We start from the raw sequence: 26879 nt of genomic DNA on the forward strand, positions 1-26879 counted from the left end.
TAGTACCAGGTTGCATTTATTATCAATATAGCAAAAAAAAAAAGAGCCGCTCTTAATTGGTCTAGGATTTGTAATCAGTTGGTTAAAGCTGTATAGGAGAGGCCATATTATAAAAGAAACTGAATGACAAGGGTGTGATCAGCCCAAGTCACACAGTAGGCTGGAGACAAACCCAGGAGTTAACCCAGCTCAGTGGTCCATAAACTAGTTTTGTTTCTTCCTGTGTAGATGATGATTGCTTTGGTATCGCTTCTTCTGTATCGTGTTGTTTAAACATGTAGTGAGCAAGTTGGCTTCTTTAGGTAAGTGTGTGGTTCTCAAACTTCAGCAATTTGCCTTAACTTCAATTTAGTACCTAAACTTGTTTTGTTCAGAAAACAGAAGATGCTTGGCCAAACCCCCCAAAACTTTCTGAGTCTGATAGTATTACACGCCTCTGATGATAAATGACAAGTTTTGTTGATACACTGTGGGAACGACTGCTCTCCTGAATTAATGTGGGTGGAAGTGGCTTCCTAATTCATCTGTCAGGGTGTCAGCTCTTCTCTCACAACTCCGTTTCAGAATTGCTAGTTCAGCATAAAACTCCTACCAGGTACTGTAAGGGCCGGTCGCTGGGGGGGGGTTACCGGCCTGGCTGCAGATAAACTGCCTTGGTGGGGGGGATACAGGAAAGTGTAAAATCCCTTCCAGATACTTAGTTTCAACATACTTGGATTAATACGAGAGTCAGGTGACTGTCTTCAGATTTGAATTTACGGAGAGGGTTTTTTTCCATCCTTAATAATTCTTGAAGACAGCATAGGATTTTTAGCTCTTAAGTCTGCTTTTAGTTATGCTGTTTGCTCATAATCTGCTGCTTTGGGTAATGGTGCAGCGTTCATTTTCATTCTGATGTTCTGCTTTAACCCGGGCCTCTGGGAATGGTGTATGCTCCTTCTTTACATGATTGAAAACCAATTTTCCAGTACTATTCTTACCCATTTATATCCTCCTTCTGGCTATGTGATTGTTAGAATTCCCTGTATTTTCTTGAGCTCATGGTAAACTTGATTCACGTTGAATTCTGTTTGCGAAGTGACTGATGTTGCGAATTCATTACAGCTTCACTGAAGGATTAGAAAAAGATCCCTGGGAGAGGAAAAGTTTAGTTAACAAGCTGGGGGAGGGGAGTGACAACAGGAGGGAGAACTAACACAGAACAGTTTTGTGTTTGTTTTTTCCCTTTTTTTTTTTTTTTTTTTTTTTTTTTTAAGTCTTACTGCTGGAGTTTCTGGTTGGAGGAGCCCAAAATTGCTAACTTCACTGAATGCTGCTGTTAAAGTCCCTCTTATAAATTGCATGCTGCTGGCTGTGAAGCCCTGCTAGCATGACAAAGTGACCTGAGCTGCCTAAAGCTGACCAGCTTGCCCATTATAGTAAAAAGACAGTACCAGTTTTGTGGCAGTGTCCAGCAAAAAGGCTTCCCTTAGCTGCTGGATCACTCCGTGGCTGTGCTGGGAGAGGTAGGCTGCATCTCTACTGGGGCCTGCTAGCTCCATCAGACTTCTTGCAACGCTTGCCTCTTCGTGTTTATATTTGGAGTGTTTGGCTCCATTTCCCCTCTGATTTGGCAGTCTTTGCCGAAGCTCTGTTGTCGAAGAACTGGAGTAACAGAACTGCAAAGAGAAGTAGACGAAGCTAAACTAGCCCAAGTTTTGCATATTTTCTATGAGTCATGTCGGTTAAGTGCTTTGCACAAATTGTGGAAAAAAGTTGTGTTTGATAGGACATCAATAACTTCCCACCTTTTTCAGGTCTAAAATGTCTTGCCTTATCTTGGCATTTGGTTTAGCTTTGTGGTTTTTTACATAAATATCCATTCTGTGTGTGGGGAGGGAAATATTAGCTTGTCTACTGTCTTAGCTAATCCTTCCCTTAATGGGCATCTTTGGCTGCCTCGGGGGTTTCAGGTGAAACTTTGGAAACTTTGAATAGTTTGAAGCATCTGCTGCTGCAGGGAGTAGCAGGATGTCCAGAAAGATGCTGGAGAATATAACTCCAGGCCTAACGGCGAACTACAGAGGAGCAGGGTTTCAGTACATTGAATTACCTATGTTACTGGTGCTTCTGACAGCTTCAAAAAAGCTTGTAGTTTAACTCTGCAGAAAGTTTATATTTCCAAACATAAATGTATCTATCTGAACTGATAGTTTGTTAAAACAATATTGTTTTAAGCATATACTTCAAAAAAAATAAAACACTCTTGTTTTTATGTATCTTTGGGTTTGATGTTTTGGTAGGGTTGGGGCCAATGTAGTCTCAATCCTAAACCAGAGGGAAGCAATTGCACTGGCTTGGTTTCATGGTGTGGAGGGTCACTGCGCATGTGTCTGCAGATGTGGTAACATGATCAGTCTTGGCAGTTCCGTTCAGCAAAGTTGTACCAATGAGATCTTTCATCCTCCTTATTTTGTCCTAAATCTCTTGATGTAAAGGCAGATCAGGTCAGCCTAAATCTACGAACTTAAGCTGAGGTCACCAGGAAAACATTCACAGTAACAAGTTGATGGACTTAGTTGTAATTTCGGGACATGCAAACCATGATTCTCACCTGTGTGTACATGTCTGTTGCTCGTGTTAAACTGAGCGTGAGCAGATTTTGTGGTGTGGGCAAGAGTTGGGCATTCAGATCAAGCTGTGGTTCACTGCTGCTGTTCTCAACGTCAGTGTAGAGTGGTAGGAGCAAGGCATTAGGATTCTGACAAAGTCAAGGAGTGGGGTGTTTAGCTACTTAACTTATGTTTTGTCTTCAGACATGGCTGCTGTATGGACTAGCATTACGTCAAACATCCCTAACGGTCTGAGGCTGTTTAAAAGGGCACAGTACAAGACTGTTAATAAGGAAAGTTCTCTGCTGTTTTGCCTCTCTGCTTGGGATAGTGCCAGTTTTATGTTGACTGGTACTTGTGGAACTGAGAAGTCTTTTTTTTTTTTTTTTTTTTTTTTTTCTTTTATGCTGCTGCAGGGTCCATTTTTTAATTGACTCCTCAAGTTCAGTAGGGTACAGCAGCTGCTTGCTTCGAGGTGGGTTTCACAGCTTTGTTGGTGCTGCTCTGGAGCTGGTCTTTCCCGGTATGTCAGACCTGCAGGCGTGACTCACGGGAGCCTTTCAAAACATGGAAAGGTCTTCCCAGAGGAATTCCAGCTCCTCCAGGCATTTGCAGAGGAAATTCTTAATTGGATTAGATTCATAATACTAATCTGCTAATGACTGTTTGTTATGGAGATTTTAGCACTATCTTGTAAATATTTTCACCTTCATTTATCTTGCCTTGTGTCTTCTTATCACATACAAGCTCAGTGCTGTTAAGATTGTACAGCCGCCTACGGATTTTATAGTTGGGAATGGGAAGGCTACTGTGTTTATTAGACAAAATTGCATAATGCTCACAATTCTCCCCTCCGTTTCTCAGTGTTGCTTTAGGTGGAGATAGTAAATTGGAAGCAGTAATGATCAGCATGTCACACCCAGCTGTACTTCTCTTACCGTGGGTGGGAAGGACATATTGGGTGGCGAGTGCCCCCATACTATTATCAGCGTCTGAACTGTGTGTTTAGAGTAAGAGTCAGGACCAAACGTATTTTTCCTGCTGCAAATGACCTTTTTGACTTCGGTTATAGGTGCTGTTGTGGTGGTATGAAGAACACCTGCATGGAGGACAGGGCTCCCAGCTGTCTCCCTGTGTAGGAGAGACTGAGTCAATTCGAGATTTCAGTTGTAGCATCAATACTGAAACAGTTTTTCTACATAGTAAAGGCACTAACATAAATTCTTCTGTTTATTGACCCACAGGAGTGGATGTTAAACTGTTTTTGTTGCTAGACTGACTCACTGGTACATGTCAGGTTCTTGAGTTTTTTCCTGTGCTCTGGAGTCCCTATTAATCCTTGAGTCAGTAGCAAGTAGCAGGAATCTGCTGTGGAGAAAGGGAACAGTTATTTCCAGAGTAGGAAGGAGGTGTATCTTCCTGAAAGCAAGTGTTACAAAGTCTGAATATTTAGGGAGTGCTGCCTGTTGCAATATGAATCACAAGTGAGAAGGATATACCTGTTTTTTTTTGTTTTGTTTTTAACCAGTCAGGAAGTAAGATTGGACTTGTGAAAATGCTAATGTATCTGAGAATATAATATGGCTTTGTTATAGGGGTATGGAGTACTGGATTTGAAAGAAGTGAGTGTAAGCAAAAAGCATCTTGCCACGTCAGGTTACTGGCTAAACTTCTATTTTTTTGTGACACAGATTGTCGGAGCTGGCTTTTTCTTCTCATAGTAGTCAATTTACACTACCTCCAACTCTACCACTCGCTAGATGTCTGCCCAGCTTCCTCGAAGGAATGCTGCAGTATCCAGTAACTCTGTAAGCTGAGTAAAAATAGTGTTGTACCTGCTCTTTAATAAAGGGGTTGACGGATATCAGTTGTAATGCAATTACATACCTTTTAGGGTATGGAGTAAATGCTCCCTATAGCCAAAAATGAAGAAGAAAAAAATTCTATAAATCATTCTTTCAGTTGGTGTATCAGATCTTGAGTACAAAAGGCAAAAAGCATCTCAGCCAGCTGGGGAAATCGAGCGCCTGAACCCAACTCTAACCTATTTCTGCTGACGTCTGCTCTGCACGAGTCACTTGAAGTGAACTAGATGGAGCTGGAGATTACCGACTTTGAACCCTGCAGAAGGCAGTGGCCCGAGGATGCAATTTAGCAGGCTGAAAACCCCATGCTGAATTTCTGGCAAGCACTAGTGATTGGTGTGAAACACCCGCCTGTACAGCCTCTGACTCTGGGCAAGGCATCGTGTGAACTGCCCAGTGGTCTCCGTCTAGAAAAGCAACAGGAGCAGCATATGAAGGTGATCTGGAAAGGGCAGAAAAGAATATATACACTGCTTTAAGGGTTTGGGTTTTTTTGTTTTGTTTTGTTTTGGTTTTTTTGTTTTGTTTTTTGGTGGATATTTCTAATGCTGCTCTTTTCCCTCTCTTCCCCAGTGTTCTTGGGAAAGCTTAGTCCACATGTAGATGTCAGAATTACCCTTCACTTGTGCCTGTGTGAAAACAAATTCATGCTTTTGCTTTTGTGCGTCTGTCCTTCATCCTCTTCTGATGTGCTGCTTTCCTTTTTGCCACCTTATTGCTTCTGTCCTTTCACCCCTGTCTCCTTTGAACACATTCAGTATGGCTAGGGCTGAATGTGTTCACTTCTCAGAAACCTCTCAGACCTGTGTTTTCATTATTTTTGTTCCCACCAGAGATGTCTCTTCATTTATTGTTCTTTAAAGACAAAATTGGATGAAGTGATTCTCACTAGAGCTGTGTTGTTCCTCAGCCCTCTTTCTTTTCCCTGATGCTGGCCTATGTGTCATCCTGCTTTGAGAAGATGACTTCTAATCTGTTAAGAAGGTGATGCTATATAGATCTGAACACTTAATAATGAATCTGGACATTGAATTCAGACTATTGTTACTGTTGTCTGCAGTACAGGCATGAGTGATGCATGGGAAAGAAACAGAAGTGTGGATGTGCAGAATGTCTGAATTTCTGTGTCCGATCCAAATTTGTCGAAGTCAACAAGTCTTCCTATTGACTTCCATGATTTCTAGTTGTAAATGCAAAGCTGGACTGTTCCCTAGCAAATATGTCCCAAATATCAGAGTTCATAACTAACTAAACTAATTTTTTAAAAAATCAAAAAACCTCAGTGCAGTACAGGTGATAGTATACACTTTTTAATGCATATTTATTTGTATATGTATTTATATATGTGTGTTTATACTTGGGGTTTTTAATAGATATATGGAAATTTAATATCTCAAAAAACAATACTGCCTTTAAATTTTTTGTCAGCTGTTAATGAAGGTAATAGCTAATGGGTTGTCTAGGGAATGGTCTCTGTGGGCCAGGTTCTTTCTATAAATAGAAGTAACTAATTACATCAGGTGATCACATGTTTACATGCAGCTTATCCAATTTATTGGACTCTCCTGCTTGTCAGGTCTGAGACAAAAAAGTTCTACTTCATCACATTGGAGGGAATTTTTCTGATTCCCTCTGAGTCTCAGATTGCTTCCTGCAGAGGAGTGCACGGGGAGGAGGCTGGACCCCTGGTGCCAAGTGGGAAGAGGAGCAAGGTAAGGTAGATAATAGGTACAACATGAGATTGTTCTTAGGTCTTTCTTCCCAGGATGAGACTAGCAGGAACAGTTTGAGGAAAGATACAAGTAAATAACATCTCTGGCTTCAAAATTCATAAAATACTCACATTCACAATACACTAGTACTTTGGCTTATGGGACAGTACCTGGTTCTTAGGAGCGTGGTAGTACTGATGCCAGAGACTTGAACCACTGGTCAGCACAATGTTCTTCTCTCGCAGTGTTGAATGAAACTTTGGAATCTAGCATACCTGGCAATATTACTACTTCAACTCCTGAGAGTTCAAGTCTTTCTATGCTGTTGTGCTGGCCTGTGGACAGATGATGTTCACATACCTTTATTTTTTCCTTGCATGCATCTTGTTTCTCACTGTCTGGCCATATGATGGTGTTTTAATCCTGCTTCTGTTCTCTGTCTGCTAAACCCTTATTTCCAACTCTGGCCATGCTGTCGGAAAGATGCATGCTAAGCAGATGCAGTGTTCCAGATGATGGGATAATTGGTGGCCTGTGAAACGGTCATTTTGTTTCCCGTCCTTGCATAGTGGCAGGCAAAATAATCATGTACTGACCTGTCCAGTGATGTCCAGGTGTTCTTGCTGGATGTTACTAGTTCAGAACTTTTTATATGCATGCTCTAGACTTTCGCTTCAATGTAAACAAAGTTCAGGTGGGTATAACTTACAAAATATGTGAACCTAATCGAGACCAGAAAGTTCGTGAAACTGTTTTAATGTGATGGGGTGGTGCTTAGAGGTCTGTAAAGAACAAAAATAACGCTTGGGTTATCTGAAATTTGGTGGTCTCTGCACTGATGCTTGAGAAATCTTTGGCTTCATCAGGTAGATTGTTTCTTGTACTTCTGAGTGTCACAACTTTATCCATGTTAATGAGCAGAATTTACAGACCTTCACCAAGTCATTTTGTGCTGAGCAATAATCCCGACACTACTGAATAGAAGTGAGAGCTGACAGTATTCCTAATAACCATCTTCAAGGTAATGGAGTCTGAGTTCTGTCTTCAGAAAATAGTAAACTCTTTGTTGATCCAGGAGTTGCAATGGGGAGGAACTTAAAGCAGGCTGCAGCTGTTAGCTTGTTTCATGTGTGTTTTTATTATGTATAAGGTAGAGGCTCTGAGCGCTGGCTTCCAGGTGTCTTCCTCCTGCGGGGTTTTGGGGCAGCTGTGAACAGAATTGTGTAACTTGGACACAGTAAAGCTGTTTCAAAGAACTGAATTTGTAAATGATGCAACTTTCTCTGTTTCTCAATGGGGCGCTTGTGATGGTCTGACAGGGAGGTTGGTTTCCTGGTTTGTTTTAGTCACGGCTGCCATTGAGGCCCTGCTGTAGGAAGCCAGGGAGCCTTGTTCTTTATGAAGCCGATAGAACAGCTGTAGCTCTATCCATCATTGGGATAAATAGGAGTCCAGTAGAAGAGCCGAAGGCCTTCTTCCTTGGTCTGACTGGCAAACATAAGCAGCATCCTTCATTATAAGCCTGTCATTGACTCTTGCTAAGTTAATGAGAAGATTTCTGAGACGGAAAAATGTTCTCACCTACATTTTTTCATGGACTTACTATTTTCCCCTGTGCAGAAAAAAATGGCTTAAGTCAGATTGTTGAAAACAACTGACATCAAAGACAAGTTATTCAAGAAAGCTTCACCAGACACTGGTTTGTTTTCCTGCCGCTGTTATCCCAGCCTGATAGCTGGCTGTAGTCTGGTGAGTCCAGAGCCTGCTCTCAGTAATGTCAACGTGCCTTTGACGCAAGATGGCCACCAGGAATGCCGTGTGTAAATAACTTCAGGTTTGCTTATAACTGGTTCCTTTGAGAGCTGTGGCCCAGTTTGTATTGAAGAAAGTGCCTTTGAGCGTTTGTTTACTTATTTATTGAGGTCAGTAAAGTGAAGAGTAATTACAGGATTTAGACTAACAACAGGCATCAGATGTATGAGAGCTTCAGAGTGTGAAATTGAAAAACTAAGTGGGTTCATGGTATTGTTTGCTTGATAAAAACTCCTAATATATGGATGATTTTTGAAGATATTTTTTTATCTCATCACAGCCATTTAAGTTTTATTTAAGGGAGGCTTTGCATAATGTTCTGACCATGGGAGAGAAAGTCTTGACAACACAAACAATATGAATTTCAGGAGATGCTACTTAACTTTTTTGGAAGACGCCATGAGACTAGTATTATGGCAAGTGACTTTGTGTCAGTATAGTGGATTTTGAATAGGCAGTGATAAACATGTCCTTTAATTTTCAGAGGTTTTGTATGAGTTGGTCTTCCAGGTGTTTGTGTAGATATTAACTTTGAAAGTCAGCCTAAATTTTTTCAGAGTTGTCTTTGTCTTAAATTCAGAAGCATGTTCTGCTGAGCACGTTTGATTTGGGTCACACCAAACTTTCCAGGTGAAATAGTGCTGGTCACCACTCTTGCCTGTGATGACAAAAGGGGAAACTTTCTGAAATGAAGGTTCAGCGAAACTGTACAGAACAGTACAACTGATTGGTACGTAGTTGAAAGGAGATGTGTTGTAACTGAACATAAAGTTGGTGCTGTACAATTCCAGGTCCTGTTGGCAGCAAACACTAATGGCTGGAGATCTGCATGCTAATGAACCTGTGAAACGTAGGGAGAAAACGGCTGTGGTGCTCCTGCCAAAGTGCTAATTCTTACCTTGGTTATTGAAGATCAAGTATCTCGTTCAGATTTAAAAATCAGTTTCTCTTATGCTTACAGTAAAAGGTTGAAGAATGTGGTCATAACTAGTCAATTAAAAAGGCATTCTTTAGCACTTCTTTGGCTTTATGCTAAGACCCAGGAAATGCTCTCTGCTTGCAGAGAGGCCAGCAGTGCAGGAACAGCATTCATCAGTCTTTGTTAGTGCAGCGAGCTGCCTTGATGAACAGTTCATTAACCAGGAGAAGCAGAATCAGTCTTTTAATACACTTGCTATAGCAGTTAGGCCCTGACAGTGAGCAAAAAAAAAAAAAAAAAAACTCAGGAGGCTAGTCTGAGAGCTAAAACCTTCCTGCTGGTCTGAAACTAATCTTTCCCCCTCCTTCCACAGGCCTTTGGGTAGCAGCATTCATTAAAATGCCTCTCTAAGCTGTCTTTGAGTACTGCGTCTGTAGGATCTCATGGTTGTTGAGCAGATAGTTCAAATATAATAAATGGGACAATAACATACACGCTTAAGAAGAAACCTGTTCTAACTCTTCTAGGCATCTTTCAAGATTCACCGTGGTATTAATTGTTTCATTGTAAAATGCGTAAGATTGAGGTAACAGTTAAAACAAATAACCGGAGGCATCTGGCAGTGCGTGGATCCCTGGCACGCCGCGCGTGCGTTGGAATGAGGCAGACGTGTTTCCAGCAGTTCAGGCATGCTCGGCGGTAGCTACAGAGGGCTAAAATTCACTACGAACAAATCAAAGTCTGTGGGTTGGGTTTTTTGGGTTGTTTTTTTTTCCCCTGGGGTGCTGGAAAGCGGGGGAATGGGCCAATTGAATCTATCCTTGCTGTAGCTGCAGATCTAAGAGCTTGGTTTTTAGCAGGAGTAAAACCTGAGCTATTGCAGGATCCACCTTAGAACTTGGAATGGATTTACGCTGCAGCAAGCATACGGGGAATATTTGTGACTCTCCTCCTTCCACCCCCCTTCCCTGCTTCTATTAGCAAAAGATTGGTTTGCGGCAGGGGGGAGTTGCTGCTTCAGCCAAACATTTGAGGCTTCATGTAAAGCAGCCAGTAGTTGAGGCTTTGGTGCTCTCGTCTAGAGCCTGATCTCTTGTTCATCCAAGTCCTCCAGGAAATGAGAAACATAAGCTGCAGGTATGTTTGTGCATATATGCAGAGCGCTGCATTTCTGGAGCGCCTGGAACACAGAGGCCTCTGAAACCCTGCACTCCTCCTCAAAATGGCTGCCAGATGTGTTGGCTCTACTGAATTCCCCGGAGCCTGACACCAGCAATGCTGAGGTTATTACCAGTTTGGTTCTTGCTGTGTTCTTCCTTCACTCTTCCAGGCACAGTGTTGCAAGACCGAGTATGACCCTGGATGGCTGCAGTACCTGCAGAGGCTTTCTGTTGGCACGCTGATGTGCTCGGGACAGGGCTCGCCAGGACCCTGTTTAAACAAAGGAAGCGTGTTTGTTTTTACAGCTCAAGCTTGGGAGCCTGGGCTGGGATCCTGTGCCATTTCCCTGTGCTAGGATCAAGGTTCTCAAGGAAGACAGCCTCTGCATTTGCTGCCGAAGCACAGCTCTTACTGGCCAACAAATATGCATCTTATCCTCTCTGGCTTGTCAGTGCTGGAGACTTCTTGAAGCTTGACTTGGATTTGGTTTGATATTTGTCTGTAGGTGCAAAAACAATATAGAGCCTCCTGAAGTGAACTACAGTCTGGCTGCCCATGTTCACAAGGCTTCTTGGGCCAGTCTTGTAAGCTCCTTGCTAGTGTGGCCGCACTATTGCTCCATCACCTTGTAACCCAGTTAGTCCCAGCTGGGTCCTTTGTAAGCCATTTCCCAATCAGTGGGATATGTTGCTTCCAGGTCCCATGACAGTGCATCTATCTGTTTGGTGCTCAGCACAAGAGAGCAGGCTCGCTATGCAGCTGTCTGTAGCATCAGTAGGCAGAACTTTTTAAAAGTATATCTTAAAGCCACGCTTCATGGTAACTGGCTGTTTTTCTGACAGCATGTACACTTTTTCTGCAACAGTCAGCAGTTTGCTGAAATAACAAATCTTAATGATAAAGAGGTGTTGGAAAGCTAGTAGTAGGATCTGTAAGGAAAGTGTATCATCTAACATATGCTGCTCTGCCTTTAACTGAGGAAAGTGTTTCTCAAAATAGTCCTCCTTACTCCTTCATCTAATTTGCTTTGGTTTATTTCTAGCATCAAAATGAGAATGTAATTTCGATGTGATACAGCTTTTATAGTAAGTGTAGATCTGTATGAGTAGGATGTATCCTGCGCTTCATAGCCAAGGCAAGCTGTATATGGTGACACTTTTAAGAGTGTTTGGGTTGGCTTAAGATAGAAGATGGTTTCCACCATTAAGTAAATGTGACCAGGATTGGAGTACATGGGAGGCAGTGGGTAGTCTTCATGGCAGCTTGTCCAGTTGGACATGCACCACAAGCTCAAGGGATGGGAATGCCTAGATATGACTGTGCTTGCTGCACAGGGATCTCTGCAGTCTTTTAAGGAGGCGTTGGTGTTAGCAGGGAGGTGTATGTGTTGTACACAAGTGAGTCTCCCATTTATCTTTGCTATTCAATTCTAAGACTGTCTTCTGAAACCATGGCGCGTGCTGCAGGGCGGAGATGAGATGGGTGTCATGGAAGACCAGCTTCTTAGAGGTGTCTTGCTAAGTGGATGTATGGGGGAGCGAAGCCGGGAAGCATCACTGTAAAGAAAAGGAGGAAGTGCCTGGGAGCAGATCCTGCAGAGCTACCCTGACTCAGGCTGTGTGAACGGGGAAAAAAGGCGTTAACAGAAATGACAGTAAAGCCTTGCTTTGTATTTCTCTTGTAGCAACCCTCCGCTCAGCGAGGAGATGCTGCCTCCGGGGGAGTGGATGTGTCACCGCTGCACTGTACGCCGCAAGGTAAAGCCTCTTGTAACAGACATGATCCCTGCCCTTCCCACTGTCCGTTTGAAACGGGAACCCTGTGTTTTATACCTTCCTCTCCCCTTAATGTGCATGTATATACCACCAGTGCTCTTTGTGCTCACAGTTGCAAAGGGCTTTGTTAGGAATAGGCTTAAAGAAAACGAAGGGGTCTTGATGAGATTCTCCTGGTATTTTTAACCTTGCTACTAGGAACCAAAACTGAGGTGCCTGATGTATTCTTGTCAAGCTGTGCCTCTTAAACTGTTTTCGTTGCCCACGTTTCTGGAAAGGAGGGAGAACTGAGACACAGAGGGAATGGCTCCTGTGCTCGAGGGTGTCAGCTGTCTACAGGTGAAACAGGAGTCACGTTAATGCAGCTTTGGCATCAGGACTGTGATTCTGGTTAATGTGTGTTTTTTAGAAGTGTGACTTCACAGCAGTTGCACATCAGCAGAGGGTGAAATCACAGTGAGTTATGATTTCCTGGGCTGTTGAACAGGATGGGGAGATGATTGGGCAAGATTGTGGCTTGTCTTTTTTTTTTTTTTTTTTTTTCTTGATGCTCTTTCTCCAGGAAGCTGTCTTGCACAATGTAAACATCTTGTTGCTGTGACTGTGCAAGACTGCGTAGCAGAGGGTTTAGGAGCTGCACCAAACTATCTAGCAACTGTTCCCTTGAAGTGACACCCAAAACAGATTGCAAGAAAACTATACTCAGCCTTTTGTTCCTGAAGCAATTGCCTTGTTACATTTCCAGGGTACTGTTCAGCCATCTGCCAACAGTAAAAAAGAAGGTTGCAAATTGGAAAAATAATAATAAAATAAAAACAAAAGAGAGAAAACATAAAGAAATCCCCAACTTGTCTATATTAAAAATTGCCTGATAACACTTTGTTCCTTTTCCAGACCATTTTAGTGATCAAGTAGGTTGGTTCATCCATACTGGTGATGCTGTCAGGCACTGGAGCAGTGCAAAAGTGCCCGTAGCAGGCCATGCGGCATCCCCTCCTGTTGCAAAATGGATCTCCTGGTGATTGCAATGTATTGTTTTCCTCTGCTGCAGTTCTCCCTGCCCACCTTGTTCAAGATTCCTGTTGTCAAGAGATAGCAGAGTGTCATTTGTATATTGTGTTTGTATTCTCAAGTTGACCTTCTCATTCCATAATGGGTTTGGATGCACTGCCAGGGTTAATAGCATCGACAGTGAACAGTCTACAGTGGAGTTGTCTCAGTGTTGGCTAGCAAAGTACAGAGAGTTGTCTGATTTGTGAAGTACTTAGGACTAGATGCTGTGAAACGTTGTCCTGATCTGGATTAAAGTATGGCTATCCTGAAAGGAGTGACACATGCTAATTTTTCTCCCCATGCTTGGTTCCCTTCAGCTGTTTGGTCATCTGTACGTTAGCTGCAATCAAATTGTTTTTGCTAGGTCAAGGCTCTAATGACTTCACGGGGGATGTTGTAGTAAGTGGCTCAAGCCTTTTCAGTTGCTGTTTGTCTTCGATTGCATATTTGTCAAGGTTGATGTGCTTTGTTTGTGGCCTCCATGATAAGCCTGCCTATTCATGTCATGCAGAAGCGAGAGCAGAAGAAAGAGCTGGGGCAGGTAAATGGATTGGTGGACAAATCTGGGAAAAGGACCACCTCCCCCACCAGTGACGCAGACCTGTTGGACAGGTCTAGCAGCAGCATCAGGGCTAATGCGCATGCCAGGATCTTGGAAAGGAGAGCAAGCCGGCCTGGCACTCCCACATCCAATGCCAGCACCGAGACCCCCAACTCAGAACAGAATGATGTCGATGAGGACATAATTGACGTGGATGATGACTCTGCCATTGCAGAAATGGACTGTGGGCAGCCCCAGCTGAAGCGACCCTTTGAGCTTCTTATTGCTGCTGCCATGGAAAGGAACCCAACGCAGTTCCAGTTGCCGAATGAACTGACCTGCACCACAGCACTTCCAGGTGAGCCATGGCTTGTCTAGTGCTGGTGAAGATGTCTGTAGTTGCATCCTGCTGCCATCTTGCCTCTTTTCCCTCTTGACTCTTTGGTAGTTGTGGCTCCAGTGATGTTCACTGGTGAAAGCAAAGGGTACAGACACACGCCTGGTTGTCCTCCAGCTGTCCAGCAGCTTGCAGCCTCTTTCAGATCTGAGCTGTGGGGACACTGCTACTACATGCTGCACCTCCATCAGCACTTGTGATAGAGCCTCGCTGTTGTCACCTTAGTTTAGATCATCTGTCTGAAAAAAAAAAAATTGTCAAAACACTTGATTTTGATTTATGATATGATAATCTAGTAACAAAGTAATGACTTCCTATACATGAAGTCATTGCAATGATTAAGTATAAAATATGCCTGCCTTAAAGACAGTCTCTGTCACTTCAGGCTAGATTTAGTGGTTGATAAGGGTTCCTTAAGCAGCTCTTTTTGCCTTTTCTGTCTGCCTCTGCCTGAAATGATTATGTATATCTACCAGAAAGCAAATCTCTGCTAGGTGGGTAACCCATAGCCTTTTAAAATTTACTTTCAGGTACTAGTAAGAGGAGGAGAAAGGAAGAAACCACAGGAAAGAATGTCAAGAAAGCACAACACGAGTTAGACCACAATGGTTTGGTTCCTTTGCCAGTGAAAGTCTGCTTCACATGCAACAGGTACTTGACTCTTCCAGGGAAGCTGTTTGGTGTAGCTGCACCATTCACAGAAGCAAAGTTCTTGCTGAAAAAAGTAGGCAAGCTGTCCCATTTCCCATTCTCCTTAATTACTTGCTTACAATCCTCTAAACAAATTGGAGAATAATCATCGTTGCTAAATAACAGATGTTTAACCATGGCAAATGTAGTTGGCTTCTGCAGCTCTGAAGTGTTTCTAACATGTAACCTGAAGAGAGTGAGCCATCTTGTCTTCAGTATTTTTCTACTAAGAAAATTCTAAAGTGATGGTGGTTTAGAAAACTGAGATATTTGTTTATGGTTCTTGAACAAAATACGTGAGGAGGTGACCTTTAGGAAATAGAAATCTGCTGAGAGAGATATAAGCCCAAGGCAAATAGGAATATTGTGCTGAAATAGTAAATCTGAAAACCAGTACAAAATACTGCTGTTTTTTATAACTGTATAAAAAAAAATGCATGGATAAATCACAATTGAAAATGTCAGTGGAAAGGAAAAACTATTTCAGGAACCCAGTCAGAGTGAGTTTCTGGAAGTGGGCTGGAGACTCGGGTGGGCTTTTCTGGAGAGCAGCTGATGACTTTGTCAGAGAGCGAAGACTTCTCTAAAACCTGGGGTAATCCCTTTCTGGAGTTTGAGACTTGTTCTGAGAGCATCTTGTTGAAGTAAATGTCCCAACGTCACACACAATTCATCTAAGGAAAATTGTAATAACCTAAATCTGAGATTCCTCTTGATCTCTGAATTTTGCTCTAAACAAAGCCGCTCAGAACTAACACACAAGGTCAACTTGACAAGTTGCTTATGTGAATCTGACAGGTGCTTACAGCTTTCCAGCAACTCTTCTTGCCAAAGGAGCGCTCTTGCACCAAGAAACCCTCATGGGCATGGGCAAGTCCTTTTGCCTTGAGCAGGTTTTGCAGAAACCCACTTGATATGGATCAAGTTACAAATCTGAAGTCTAATTTTACATGCAAGTAACATGGTCTAGGGGAATTGGTGGGGAAAGATAAGCTGAAGTGGTCAACAGAGTTTGCCTGCGTGTTTGGTTTATATTCTATGTTCTGTATGGAAAATAAGATACGGCGCTCTCTTTGCAGGAGTTGCAGAGTGGCACCCCTAATTCAGTGTGACTATTGCCCGCTCCTGTTCCACATGGATTGTCTGGAGCCACCGCTTACTGCCATGCCTCTGGGTAGATGGATGTGCCCAAATCACATAGAACATGTGGTGGTAAGCAGGACTATGATTGCAGTATGGTAACCGGATGCTGGAGTGGAACCTGGCAGGTCCATTAAAGGACAAAGTACAACAAATGTAAAACAGCTTCTGAGCTCTTATTGCTCCCTGTAACGCTTGTAAAGCTCTGGCTGCAAGCAACGCACTCTCCAAAGGAATATGATGCTACTGTCTGCAATAAAATGTAAAGATGGGGGAACTCCTTCCTGTAACTGAAGCTGACAGCTCAGATTGTGGCTCACTGACAGCTTGTCTAGTTTTCAGACTGGACTCCTTAAGATCTAGATGAGCTTCCAGAACTGTGATACAAAGCAGCACAATGCTACAAATAGGGGAAGTAATTCTTTGCATGCTTAACCCAAAAAACTTTCATTCCAAGAGGGAGTTTTCATTTGTGGAAAAGCAGTGTACTTGAGACTTAAATACTCAGGAAACAGGGGGCTGAAACAAAGGGCTTGTGCCCAGACAAACTGCTTCTGAGAGCATTGATGCTGCTTAGTAGGCCTCTAAATGCTTTTGTATTCATCTCCAGCAATGTGCCCTTTAACAGAAATGGTTAGTGCTGCAGGAAACAAATAGTCTAAAGCTGAGCTGATGCTGTACTGCCAGTGCTACAAGGCGTTATGAAAGTCTTAGGGTACATTAAAGTGACCCGCAGATCCCTAACTCCTGTGGCATTATCTGATCACCCAGCTGAACCAGAAGAACTTGACCCTGAGTAATCGGTGCCGAGTATTTGACCGGTTCCAGGACACCATATCTCAGCACGTTGTCAAAGTGGATTTCTTAAACCGAATCCATAAGAAACATCCTCCGAATCGCAGAGTTCTTCAATCAGTAAAGAGAAAAGGTTTGAAGGTATGTGTAAACAAGTAGGTGCCAGGGAAACTCCCTGTATATGTAGTCCAGTTTGGAGGGGAAACCAGCACACCCCGCAGGGATACCCTTTGGGGGCAGGAGGAAGAGGGTGGGCTCTGGATCAGGGTGTTGGTGAGAGGTCTGGAAGTCAGCAGTTACTTTTCGCTACATAGAGGCCTTAAGAAGTGTTTGTTCCACCAACCATAAGGCTCGGCTATTACAAGTAAGCCTTTAAATCTAGCACAAGCATAGAAAGTACAACACAAAACCTCCTGAAGGTGGCCCTACAGTCAGAATTGGGGCTGCTGTTAAACCCCAGAGAGGTTGCTGCCAGAATGCCTGAAAAATGCCATACTGGATTCCCTTTGCACTTGGCCTTTTTTGCATGACTTCTCTTATGCTGTAGCCACCATGTTGTGCTGAAGTCATGCCTGACCTAAGGGAATAAAATCTATTAATTTCAGTGTGGCTGCATCAATTTAAAGTACTCAGTCCTTGAAACTTCTAATGTATTGTCTGCAGGGTTCCTTTGGGTCAGAAAGCAGCAAACACGAAGCGTAGTGCTGGTTAGGCACTTTGTTTAACTAGTTATTCTTGAGTAATTGTTCTCACGTGTGATCTTCTTTCTCTGCAATATAGGTTCCTGATGCTATAAAGTCCCAATACCGGCTTCCACCCCCGTTACTTGCGCCTGCAGCAATTAGAGATGGCGAGCTGATCTGTAACGGGATCCCTGAGGAACCCTTGCAGAAGCACCTTTTGAACACTGAGCACTTAGCCAGCCAGACAGAACAACAGGAGGTAAATGAAGTCAAATGCTTGGACTCATGTCTGTAGTTGCTTTGGTACAAAGATCCTCTTCCATTTCAGTTGTGATCAGAGCAGTTGTCTAGGAAACCAGTCTCAAAATCATGTCTGAAGGTGATAGCTTGTCTTGTCTCTGACACCCTTACCCATTAAAACTTCATTTTGGCTTTCCAGGTGAGATGTAAAACTCCCCATCAGACACTTCAGAGAAGTGGTGAAATAGTCTTCTGGCCTTAAGAGTGGAGTTGAGGGCTGTCTGTCTAGATGTTGTTTTTATTTCCTGGCTGAGGGGAAATACTTTCCGCTTTGATTATGTAAGGGTGCTCTCTGACACATTTATTTATATGTTAACATCACATTTCTGGATTGCTTTTTATTGCTGATTGAATTGGACTTTTAAATCAAGGTCAAATGAGTGTTTAAATCTTGTATGAAACTTCTTGCCAGATTCCACATGCGAAGGCATGTTGCTTTGCAATCAGTGGTGTAGTTGAGTCCTTCTGTTAGCTCAGGCAGGGTTCTTCTGTGTGGCAGGTGCACATTCACCGTGGAGCTTAAAACTTCTAATAAATCTTTTGGTCTTCCTCTACCTTGTGTAAAAGGAAAGGTGCTCTCCACCCCAGCTTTGGCAGCTGACTCCCTATAGCGTGAGGCAGATCAGCATTTCTTTCCAGTGTGCTAAGGAGCAAGTTGGAGGATTGTGTTTAGATAGAAGCCTGCATTAGTGAAAGATGTGTTTGTAACTAGCTGAAGAGTTGCAACACTTAACAAGTGATGGGAAGGAAGCATTTGGGCGTGAGGAAGTGCGTCTGCTGCCTTCTCTCTCCTTTGATCTCAGCTTGTCTGTGTACTGTCCCCAGCACGGAGATAAAAAGCGCATAACTATGGTTGTGCTTTTTGTATCTCCGGGCAGAATTTTCTCCTGATTCTAGATGAGCATCAGAGCAGGTGCTGTAGTTCCAGGCTGCATCTGAGCGGTCAGCAGCACGGTGTGAGGCAGCTGAATTTCTTTGAGCTGGGTGAATGATGGAGTAACTGTTGAGGTTTCGTGCACTGTCTGCCTGTGGAGCTAACCTGCACTTTTTTTCTTCCTCCCAGTGGCTCTGTAGTGTTGTTGCGCTCCAGTGCAGCATATTGAAACATTTATCTGCTAAGCAGATGACTTCGCTTTGGGACTCTGAACAAACAGAGAAGGCTGATATTAAGCCTGTTATTGTGGCAGACGGCTCACTCGCCAACCCTTACCAGGCAGCTGACAAGGCACCCACACCTTCCCTCTATTCCATGTCATCCTGCACCTCAGGGATTACCACCCAGAATTCCTTGAGCTCCTCGCAATCCCAGCAGACTTTATCACAGGAAGATGTCAACTGCAGCTCTTGTATAGATAAATCCAAGAAGGTGTCTTCTTGCGGGACTTCGAATGGGCCGACAGCCTCTGACATTAAAGTAAATGGTCCTCATTTCTATGGCGTTTCATCCGAATCTTCAGCACAGTTGACTGACTCCCAGAGGCTAATCGGATCTGGTAACACAATACCTGTTTTGTCTCATCGGCAAACGTGGCCTCGGCCCCTCACGCCCCCAGCGACTTGCGGACTTCTGAATCACACCATTGGAACCATTGTCAAAACAGAGAACGTAGCAGGACCCGTTTCTTGTGCACAAAGGGGTTCTGTGCCGGTCACGAGTATGCCTACGTCCATATCGAGCTCCTGTGCCAGCCTGGAGACCACCAGCACTTTGCAAAGAAAGAATGTGCAGACGCAGATAGGACCGCCGCTGACAGCAGACCTGCGATCCGTGGGCTCCCCTCTGACCGCCACGAGGGCTCTCACCCCTCCCCAGGCTGCAGGAGATGGGATCTCAGCCGTTGGGTCCACAAACAGATTCTGTTCACCAGCACCACCTTCAGGTACGTGCTGAACAGCTTGTCTTGGCCCCGGGGGGCTGAGGAAGTGTTCAGACAAAGTGTCATTCCGAACCTTAAGGCTCTAGCAGTATGCCCTCATTTTACTGGGAATTGGGTTTTCTGTGAAGCGCTGGGGGAAGTTTCTCAAGTTTCCTGTCTTAGGTCCCTGCACGGGAACCACGGGATGTGTTTTTGCTGGCAGTGTGCACCCGAGAGGGGATCTCTGTCCTGAGAAGCAGGATAGTAGATCAGTTTAATTCTGGAAAGCAACAGTAGTCTTCAATCAGTTGGCTGCTGTTTTAACAACTGGCCACTCTGCTGCTTTAAAATTTGTTTTGAAGCACTAGTTTGATTGCAGCATAGTCCTCACAAGAGCAGCTGTCTGGCACCTGATCCTGTGATCTCTGTACACCGTAGCCATTCTAGCAATGGTTGCGTCCCCTAGTACAAATACGTTTGAAGTCTTCAGCTGCACAACCTTAATGTTAGAGAAATGCAGACTTGGGAAGCTCCAGTCTGTTTAGCATCTGCTAGTCGGTTGATACAGGGTAGTTACGGACTTGGATCTACCATCTCTGTCCTGGGTTGTACCCCAAAACCTTGCAGTTAAAGTGTACGTACCCGTTCTTCAGTATATAAACGAATCAAGTTGAAGATATTAGATGTTGAAGTCAGAGTAACTGCCCAGGGCTGAAATTTTGCTAGAGTAAGCTTTTACTTAAAGCATTCTCCTCCTCTTCCCTTTCCCCGCACCCGCTCAACACTCAAACTAGTAAACCCTTTGAGCAGGTTGGGTCAAAGCCGTCGCTGCGAAGCGTGCGACAGCGCTGTCTGTCGCTTCTCTTGCAGTTTCTAGCTGCTCAGCGTCAGGCTTGCGTGGAGTGGCTCAGATCTGGTGATTGTGAGCAACGGAGGCAACATCTTTTTATTACTCTTTTTAAAATTCCTTAATGAGTAACTTCTGAGCTTCACCTCGTGCTTGGAAGCAGTGCCCAGAGTACTTGGCCTCCTTGCTTACTGCTGAACAAACATGGTTCCTCTGAGGCTGCTGGTGTGACCATGCCCTGCTTAGAAATGCAAGGCTGGGAGAAGTTTTGGTAGAGGAAATGAGACCATGCTGTAGAAAACTTCTTGCCCGTGGTCTGAAGAGCACTGCAAACCCTACATAATTTTGCAGTTACTTAAGATGTTAAATAATTGCTTTTGGTGCAAAGCTGGTGTTCTACAAAATGCAGATTAAAACATCATTTTGGTGCAGTGTCTCTTGGGAAAGGTGTAAGTATTTAGATATTCTATCCAACACGATGTGTGTGTATATATATTTACAACAAATCTTAAATTATGGTATGCAAACTTTTTGCTTAGTACAAAAATACAAATCATTCACAATTTTTTTTTTGCACTAAAATTCATGTGTATAGTAATTCTACTTCTAAGCAAACCAACTCAGGAAGATCTGGTATCAACAATGCATTAAAAGGATTTTGTTTCCTGGAATTTGCCATTGCCTCTTTCTGCTGCATGGTCACTGCCAAAGCAGTAGGATTTTGGTTTGTAAATAATAAAATCCGCTTGTGACTGTCACATTCTTACTGGTCAGTGAAATACACTGCAGACTTGATACATGCAGAAGTAAAAATGTGGCAATTGTATTCTCATGCAATTTCAGACCTAGACGAGCTACTTGGCAAATGTCTCTAGGTCCAGCAAGCTCTTCAAGCTCCTGGGGGCTTGGTGTTCATCTTGCCCATTTCTGTAGGACATCACTTTCAGTCTGTCATCGCTGCTGCTTTGAACAGGGAGTAGGAGCTTAACTGTGTGGGTCCAGAATTCCCCCAACAACTGGGGGTGAGAGGCAGAAGCTGGCAGTTGGAGGCACACACTAGTCCTGCGAGGAGGAGAAAGCTGATGGCCTCTATCTAGTTCAGGCCTTTTCCAAAGCATGACTATGAGCAAAACTAGTCGTTCCAAGCAGCTTGGAAGCAAAGTGCAGCCTGAGGGCTGGGTGCATGTCTCTCGAACGTCACAGTGACATATCTTCTCTGCACCATCTTTCTCTGTAGATGGTAAGGTCAGTCCCAGCACCTTATCCATAGGAAGCGCTTTAACTCTACCCTCATCACTCACTTCAAACTCTGCAGCTATGTTGGACCTCACCAGTTCCCTGAAAGCATTTATGGATGGCGGTGAGTATTTAGTTCATTATCAGTCTCTGCTAGCCCTGCGTGTTTGCTTCTCTAGAGCATTTGGTCTCTGCTTAAGGAGAGGCTCCAGAGATAAAGAAGGGTTGCAGTCAGGTGAGGGTGGGGCTGGGTATACATTACCTTAAATATGTCACATGCTTCCCTGCTTGTAGTGTTGCCAAGGCAGCCAGGCCAGTGAAGTGTTTCTGCCTGAAGCTTTTCTGGGGAACGATCACAAAGCTAATCACAAAGCTATTGCATGGGCTGCTTTCCAGGTGGAATTCACATGCAGAAACCTGCAGCCCTGCCATGTTGTGGTACTAGCTGCAATCCAGAGCTGTTCCCGATGGGCATAAAGTCCAGCAACAATAGATCTTGTAGTCAAGCAGTCACCTGAGTGTTGATGCTGTAATGGGTCAGTTAATTTTCTGATTTATTTCTGCTTCTGTCAGTCTTTTCCTAGACTGGCCCATTTTTTATTTTCCTTTTGTTGCACTTGGCAAGAAATGCCAAACCTTAGCGGAGTGACTTCAGGAGGAGGAGACTGCTGAACAGCAATCATCAGTAGCATAGTGAGGCTGTGGCCAAAGACAACTTGTACATCTGAAGAACAGCCTTTCTGGCGTTGCCAGTGTGACCCTCTTTTCTTGGGTGAACCCCGACTGCTCAGCCTGCCCAGACTACCTCTCTGCTATCAGGAAAGGCTGTTATAGCTCTGCTTATTCTGCTTGCCATTTTAATTGTCACTGTTGTGGAGAAAGCTCTTGGAAGAAGAGGTTAGCCAGCCTGCTTGCTGCCAGCAAGCAGACCTCTCTAGGGCTTTACAAATATAAATACTTCAAAGATCTCAGCAACAGTTCTGCTCATTAATAATATTGTCTGAATTGCCCTGTTTGGTTTAATTGACCCTGCTACGAAAGTGCGTGACTCAGGAATGAGCCTGTAGCAGCTTCAGAGGTGGTTACAGCTTTCCTCTGTGACGGAGGGTTAGACTTTCTAACTAGATAATGGGGCTTCACAAGAAGGACCCAACCTACTGCCCAAAGAGGCATGATGTCCACCTCTGCAGACCTGTTGATTCTGAACCAAAATAGCAGATTTTCAACTTTTATCAGTCCTTGTTCCCCTAAACTTCCGCTTGCTGCCTCAGTTGTAGCGTTCTGGCCGTCGCTGGCACTCTGCTTGCACACTGCTCACAGGAGATGATATGAAGTAATAGATCACCTGTATGTAAAGATTCTTGATACTGCAGAATTTGTCAAGTCTTTGCTGTTGAAGCAAATGGCAAGTTTGAAAGTGGGACAGTTAAATCCACTGCAGCTCAGATTGCACCCTTTCCATGAATAACTCTACTAATTGCTTTTTGTTTATTAACAGAGATTGAGATAAATATGCTGGATGAGCAGCTGATCAAGTTTCTGGCCTTGCAGAGAATACATCAGCTCTTTCCTTCCAAAGCTCAGTCTCTAGCAAGCAGTGTCAGTTCCCATCAGCAATCTCCTGTGGGAAACCACATTGAAGGTAAGAGCAGCCCTAGAATAGTTGGGTTATGTTGAGCCACAGCTTTTTGGCATTCCCTTTCCTATTCATTGAAGCAGATCTCCCTCCTCTTCTGGTATCTGTTTGATGCTACCTTTCACGTTTCTTTCCTCTCATCCCCCTGCTCTAGATACCCACTAGCCAGAAATTCCTTCAGGTCCCTCTACTTAATAATTTACAAATTATGGCAATGGAAATACTTTTAGTAACTTCTGCTTTTCTGCTGGAAATCTTTAGTGAAGTTGTGTTTTATTCATCTCAGAATTAGCAAGAGATGGGAAGGTTCAGTTGCATTTTATTTTTTTTGGTTTTTTTGGGGGGGTTTTTTGTTTGGTTGGTTTTTGTCCTCACCTTTGAGATGGGCAAGAGAAATATGTGGATTCCTGCCCTCTCTTTCTAGAGAAGTTGCTTGTGAGACAAGCACACAAACATGAGGAACTGGGGCACAGAATATATGTGTGACGTTTGTCATTGCCTGTTGAGAATAATGTCACTGTGAAGCTGAAACACTAAATGCAACTAATGCAAATAATGGAAAACAACTTGTGCTTCTGCTGGAAATCTCCAGATTCCTGAGTTCAGCATTGGCTTTGTTTATGGTCACTGGTATCGGCATGCTAACACCTAAAGCTGCAGGGCAAACATGGCTTCGTGTTCCTCTGCATGCAGCCAGTCCATTTAATCTGCTTTCAAGCACTAACCTGACAGCCTTGTTGTGGGAGCAGTTGTCTGTTCCCCCTCTGCTGGGCCTGGGGTTGAATATCCAAGATAAGATCTTTGGAAGTCTGCTAGCAGTCAGTAACCTTCTTCTGAAACTCTGTGCTTGCCTGCTCGCTTGCTGCTGTAGCATCACGGCATTCTCTAAATGCTTTGTCAATCTTTTGAACATTGCTGTAGGACACAGCACCAGGCTGTGATATGAGCTGCTTTTCTGTGCTGCTGGTAACAGACGAGTTCTGGAAATTCTTCAGCAGTCTGCCTTTCAAAAGGCAGATTGATGCTGTCTTAACCCATCACCCTTTTTGGGCAGGAATGATGCATTCAGCTGACTGTTTAGCATTGCTGATGAAATATTAGCTCCAAAGCCTTTAGTGAGCCCCGTTGAGCCAGCAGAGCCAGACAGCTGAAAGGACTTGTGCTGGGCAGAGGTGGAAACCTGCACATTTCAGCTGCGTTGAGTGCTGCTGCACGTCCAGTGATGCCACTCAGTGTGGCCAATATTCTTGACATACGTGACAGCAAACAATCTCTCGTAATCCTCGAGTTCTGTTCTTTGATTTCGCACTCTTGGTGTAAAACTGTCATGCAGATGTGGTATCAGGAGGGGCCTAAATTTTACATGTAAGCAGCTTATCTCCAAAAGACAGCTACTGAAATCCTGGCCTAGGCTTGTGTGGTCCAGAGTGTGGTATCTGTTCTGCAGGAGATGATTTTCTGTCCAGTTAAATGTGGGCATGTGAGAAGGTGTGATTTGAACTTGGCTGCCAGGGAGCTGCTCTCGAGGCTGAGCCCTGGAGCAGCCATTGTCCAGCGTGTTGTGTGTTACCTGTGAGTAAGGGAGTCCACTCTGTAAATCACCCTGTCCTGGGAGCTGGGTTGGTTGCTGGACAAGCCCTCTTCAACCCTTGTGTTTTTCCTGCAGCTTCACTAGAAGGGAAGTCGCAGCTGTTAAGTTGGTGACAATCACCAGCACCAATTTTTCTGAAGTGGCACTTTGACAGCAAGACTCAGCTCTTCGATTATTCAAAGTGGAAGATATTAGGAAAGTGGTGGGAGGCTTGTGTTTTCCTCAGTGTGGCTCCATTGTGCACATTCAGTATTAACGTTCCCCCAATTGCGTGGCTTGTGTGGGTTACTGGAGGGAGCAATGTTCTCTGACTGGCAAAAAGATGTTCAACACACAAACATTCCTAGAGGGTTGGGAATTGGAATTTAGAGCTGACTGCATCCTCCTTAGGATCTGTGCTCTGGAGAGTCTAGTGGTGGGGACACTGGGGTCAAGCAGCCTTCACAGCTGATAACGTTGCTCAAGTAATTTCCTTTTATCTTGTAGCGCAAAGAAAGGAAGTGCAAGCCCGGGCAGTGTTCTATCCTCTGATGGGCTTAGGGGGTGCAGTCAATATGTGCTATCGAACCCTCTACATTGGGACAGGTGAGTAGTTTTTTCCTGCCCTGACCTTTCAGAATCGGGGTGGTTCTCCCTGACCTTCCCTAAGTGTTTGCCAAGTGGGTGTTGAAGAAAACAGACTCACTGTGGCTGCCTGTACTGGGATTCTTTGCTACCAAGAAATGTGGAAATTCCACGTCCACTTGACTCTTTGTGGGGTTGCACCTTTGTAACCTGACTGGTGTCAAAATTAGCAGAACAGCTGTCCTGGAGATGTAATGCCTGACTGCTTGAGAGAAGAGTTATGGTTTGCTTGCAGGTTTCATTTCTTTCTGTTTAGATTCTTCTGGCACTCTGGGTAGACCCAGTAACTGTGAAATGCTCTTCAGCCTTCATGGAGCTGCTAGCCTTCCCTTCCCCCACTGAAACTTTGTTTGGTGGCTTATCTCAGCATTATTCATGCAGTCCTGGGAGCAGGGACAAAGGCAGTTGCTCCCCTGTTGTTTTGCTAATTGAAGTTTAATTCTGTCTGTTGTTCTCTGCTGCCTGACAGTTTTGTTTTGTTTTTTTTTTCTGTGAAATGAACTGAGCCAGTTTTGTCCTCCCCATTGACAGGAGCTGATATGGATGTGTGCCTTACAAGCTATGGTCACTGTAACTATGTGTCTGGCAAACATGCCTGCATATTCTACGATGAGGTGAGTGCCTGAGTGTTTGGGATTTTTTTAATTTGTATTATTTGGCATGCATGGGCAGCGGGAGCTGGAGATGCAGGCAGCAGGTTGTCTTTGTGTGGTGCTCCTTTGTGGACTACAAAGTAAGAGCCAGGGCTGTGAATGGTTTCACTCCAGTGAAGGCTGCGTCAGCGTTTTTTGTCAAACCCTTTTCTGAAGCACAGAGCTCTGCCAGTGTGATTTCTCTGAGCTAACTGCTTGTGGACAAAGACTGACCACAAGTAAGCACTGTCACTGCAGGTGTCTAGGGGAAGAAAAAGTCATAGAAATGGTTCGATACTTCTTGATCCAGCTGTGTTGTTAATACAAGCTAAACTTTACATGTTGACATCGAACCTCAGCTGGAACAAAACAGGGAACTGCTCCGAGTCTCTTGCTTTCAGGTGTGACAGTGGTGCAAAGTGTTCATGCCATCTACAGTACTCTGTATAAATCATTCAGCTGAAATTTCAGTTAAGCTCTCGGCATAAACCGAGGTCTACAGTTGCTCCTTAACTACAGTCCAGAGATTAGTTTGTTCTTGAAGTAAGTAGACTGGTGGGTCTGCCAAGGAAAGCACCGCTGGAGATGTCTCTTAGCATGGAAACAGTCTTTGAAGCAAGACAAAGTCTTTTATATCACCATTTGTCAACCAGCTACTGAGCAGGATCCAGGATTAACCCACAGCCAGCTTTAGTCATTCTTCCAGTGCACTACAAGCTACAGAACACACTCAGTAATGGGATCCAGACCTTAAGTCTGTGTTGAAGCATCTCCTCACAGTGGTCAATCCTAAATCAGGCTCCAGGCACTGAACTTCTTCCACCTCCAGCAAGCCTCCTGCGGCTGTGGTCACTCTAGAGGGAGAATTCCCCCTCCTTAGCTCTGGCTGCTGTTCCTGCTTCTGGCCACTGGCAGCTTATGCTTGGCCTCGGTCTCTGCAGTCTAGCAGGTTACTTGAAAACTTGCTCGCCTGTGCATGGGGAGTTTTTGTTACTTGATTAAAGCTCTGTAGTCCCTGGGGGA

The 26879-nt window shown here is 44.1% G+C and overlaps 1 protein-coding gene across 1 annotated transcript in view; it reads left to right on the plus strand.

Moving 5' to 3' along the window:
- PHF12 (PHD finger protein 12) overlaps window positions 1–26879 on the plus strand; it is a 32983-nt gene that overhangs the window by 3513 nt on the left and 2591 nt on the right. The window contains exons 3-13 of the mRNA XM_042791823.1: window positions 11745–11817; window positions 13400–13787; window positions 14357–14477; window positions 15596–15728; window positions 16428–16592; window positions 17232–17393; window positions 18498–19314; window positions 21375–21497; window positions 22872–23015; window positions 25087–25185; window positions 25756–25838. Of these exons, the coding sequence (XP_042647757.1) occupies window positions 11745–11817; window positions 13400–13787; window positions 14357–14477; window positions 15596–15728; window positions 16428–16592; window positions 17232–17393; window positions 18498–19314; window positions 21375–21497; window positions 22872–23015; window positions 25087–25185; window positions 25756–25838 (2308 nt within the window). The remainder of the gene's footprint in view (window positions 1–11744; window positions 11818–13399; window positions 13788–14356; window positions 14478–15595; window positions 15729–16427; window positions 16593–17231; window positions 17394–18497; window positions 19315–21374; window positions 21498–22871; window positions 23016–25086; window positions 25186–25755; window positions 25839–26879) is intronic.

This window comes from Tyto alba, unplaced genomic scaffold (assembly GCF_018691265.1).
Source record: "Tyto alba isolate M040663 unplaced genomic scaffold, T.alba_DEE_v4.0 Super-Scaffold_19, whole genome shotgun sequence".
NCBI classification, from domain to species: Eukaryota; Metazoa; Chordata; class Aves; order Strigiformes; family Tytonidae; genus Tyto; species Tyto alba.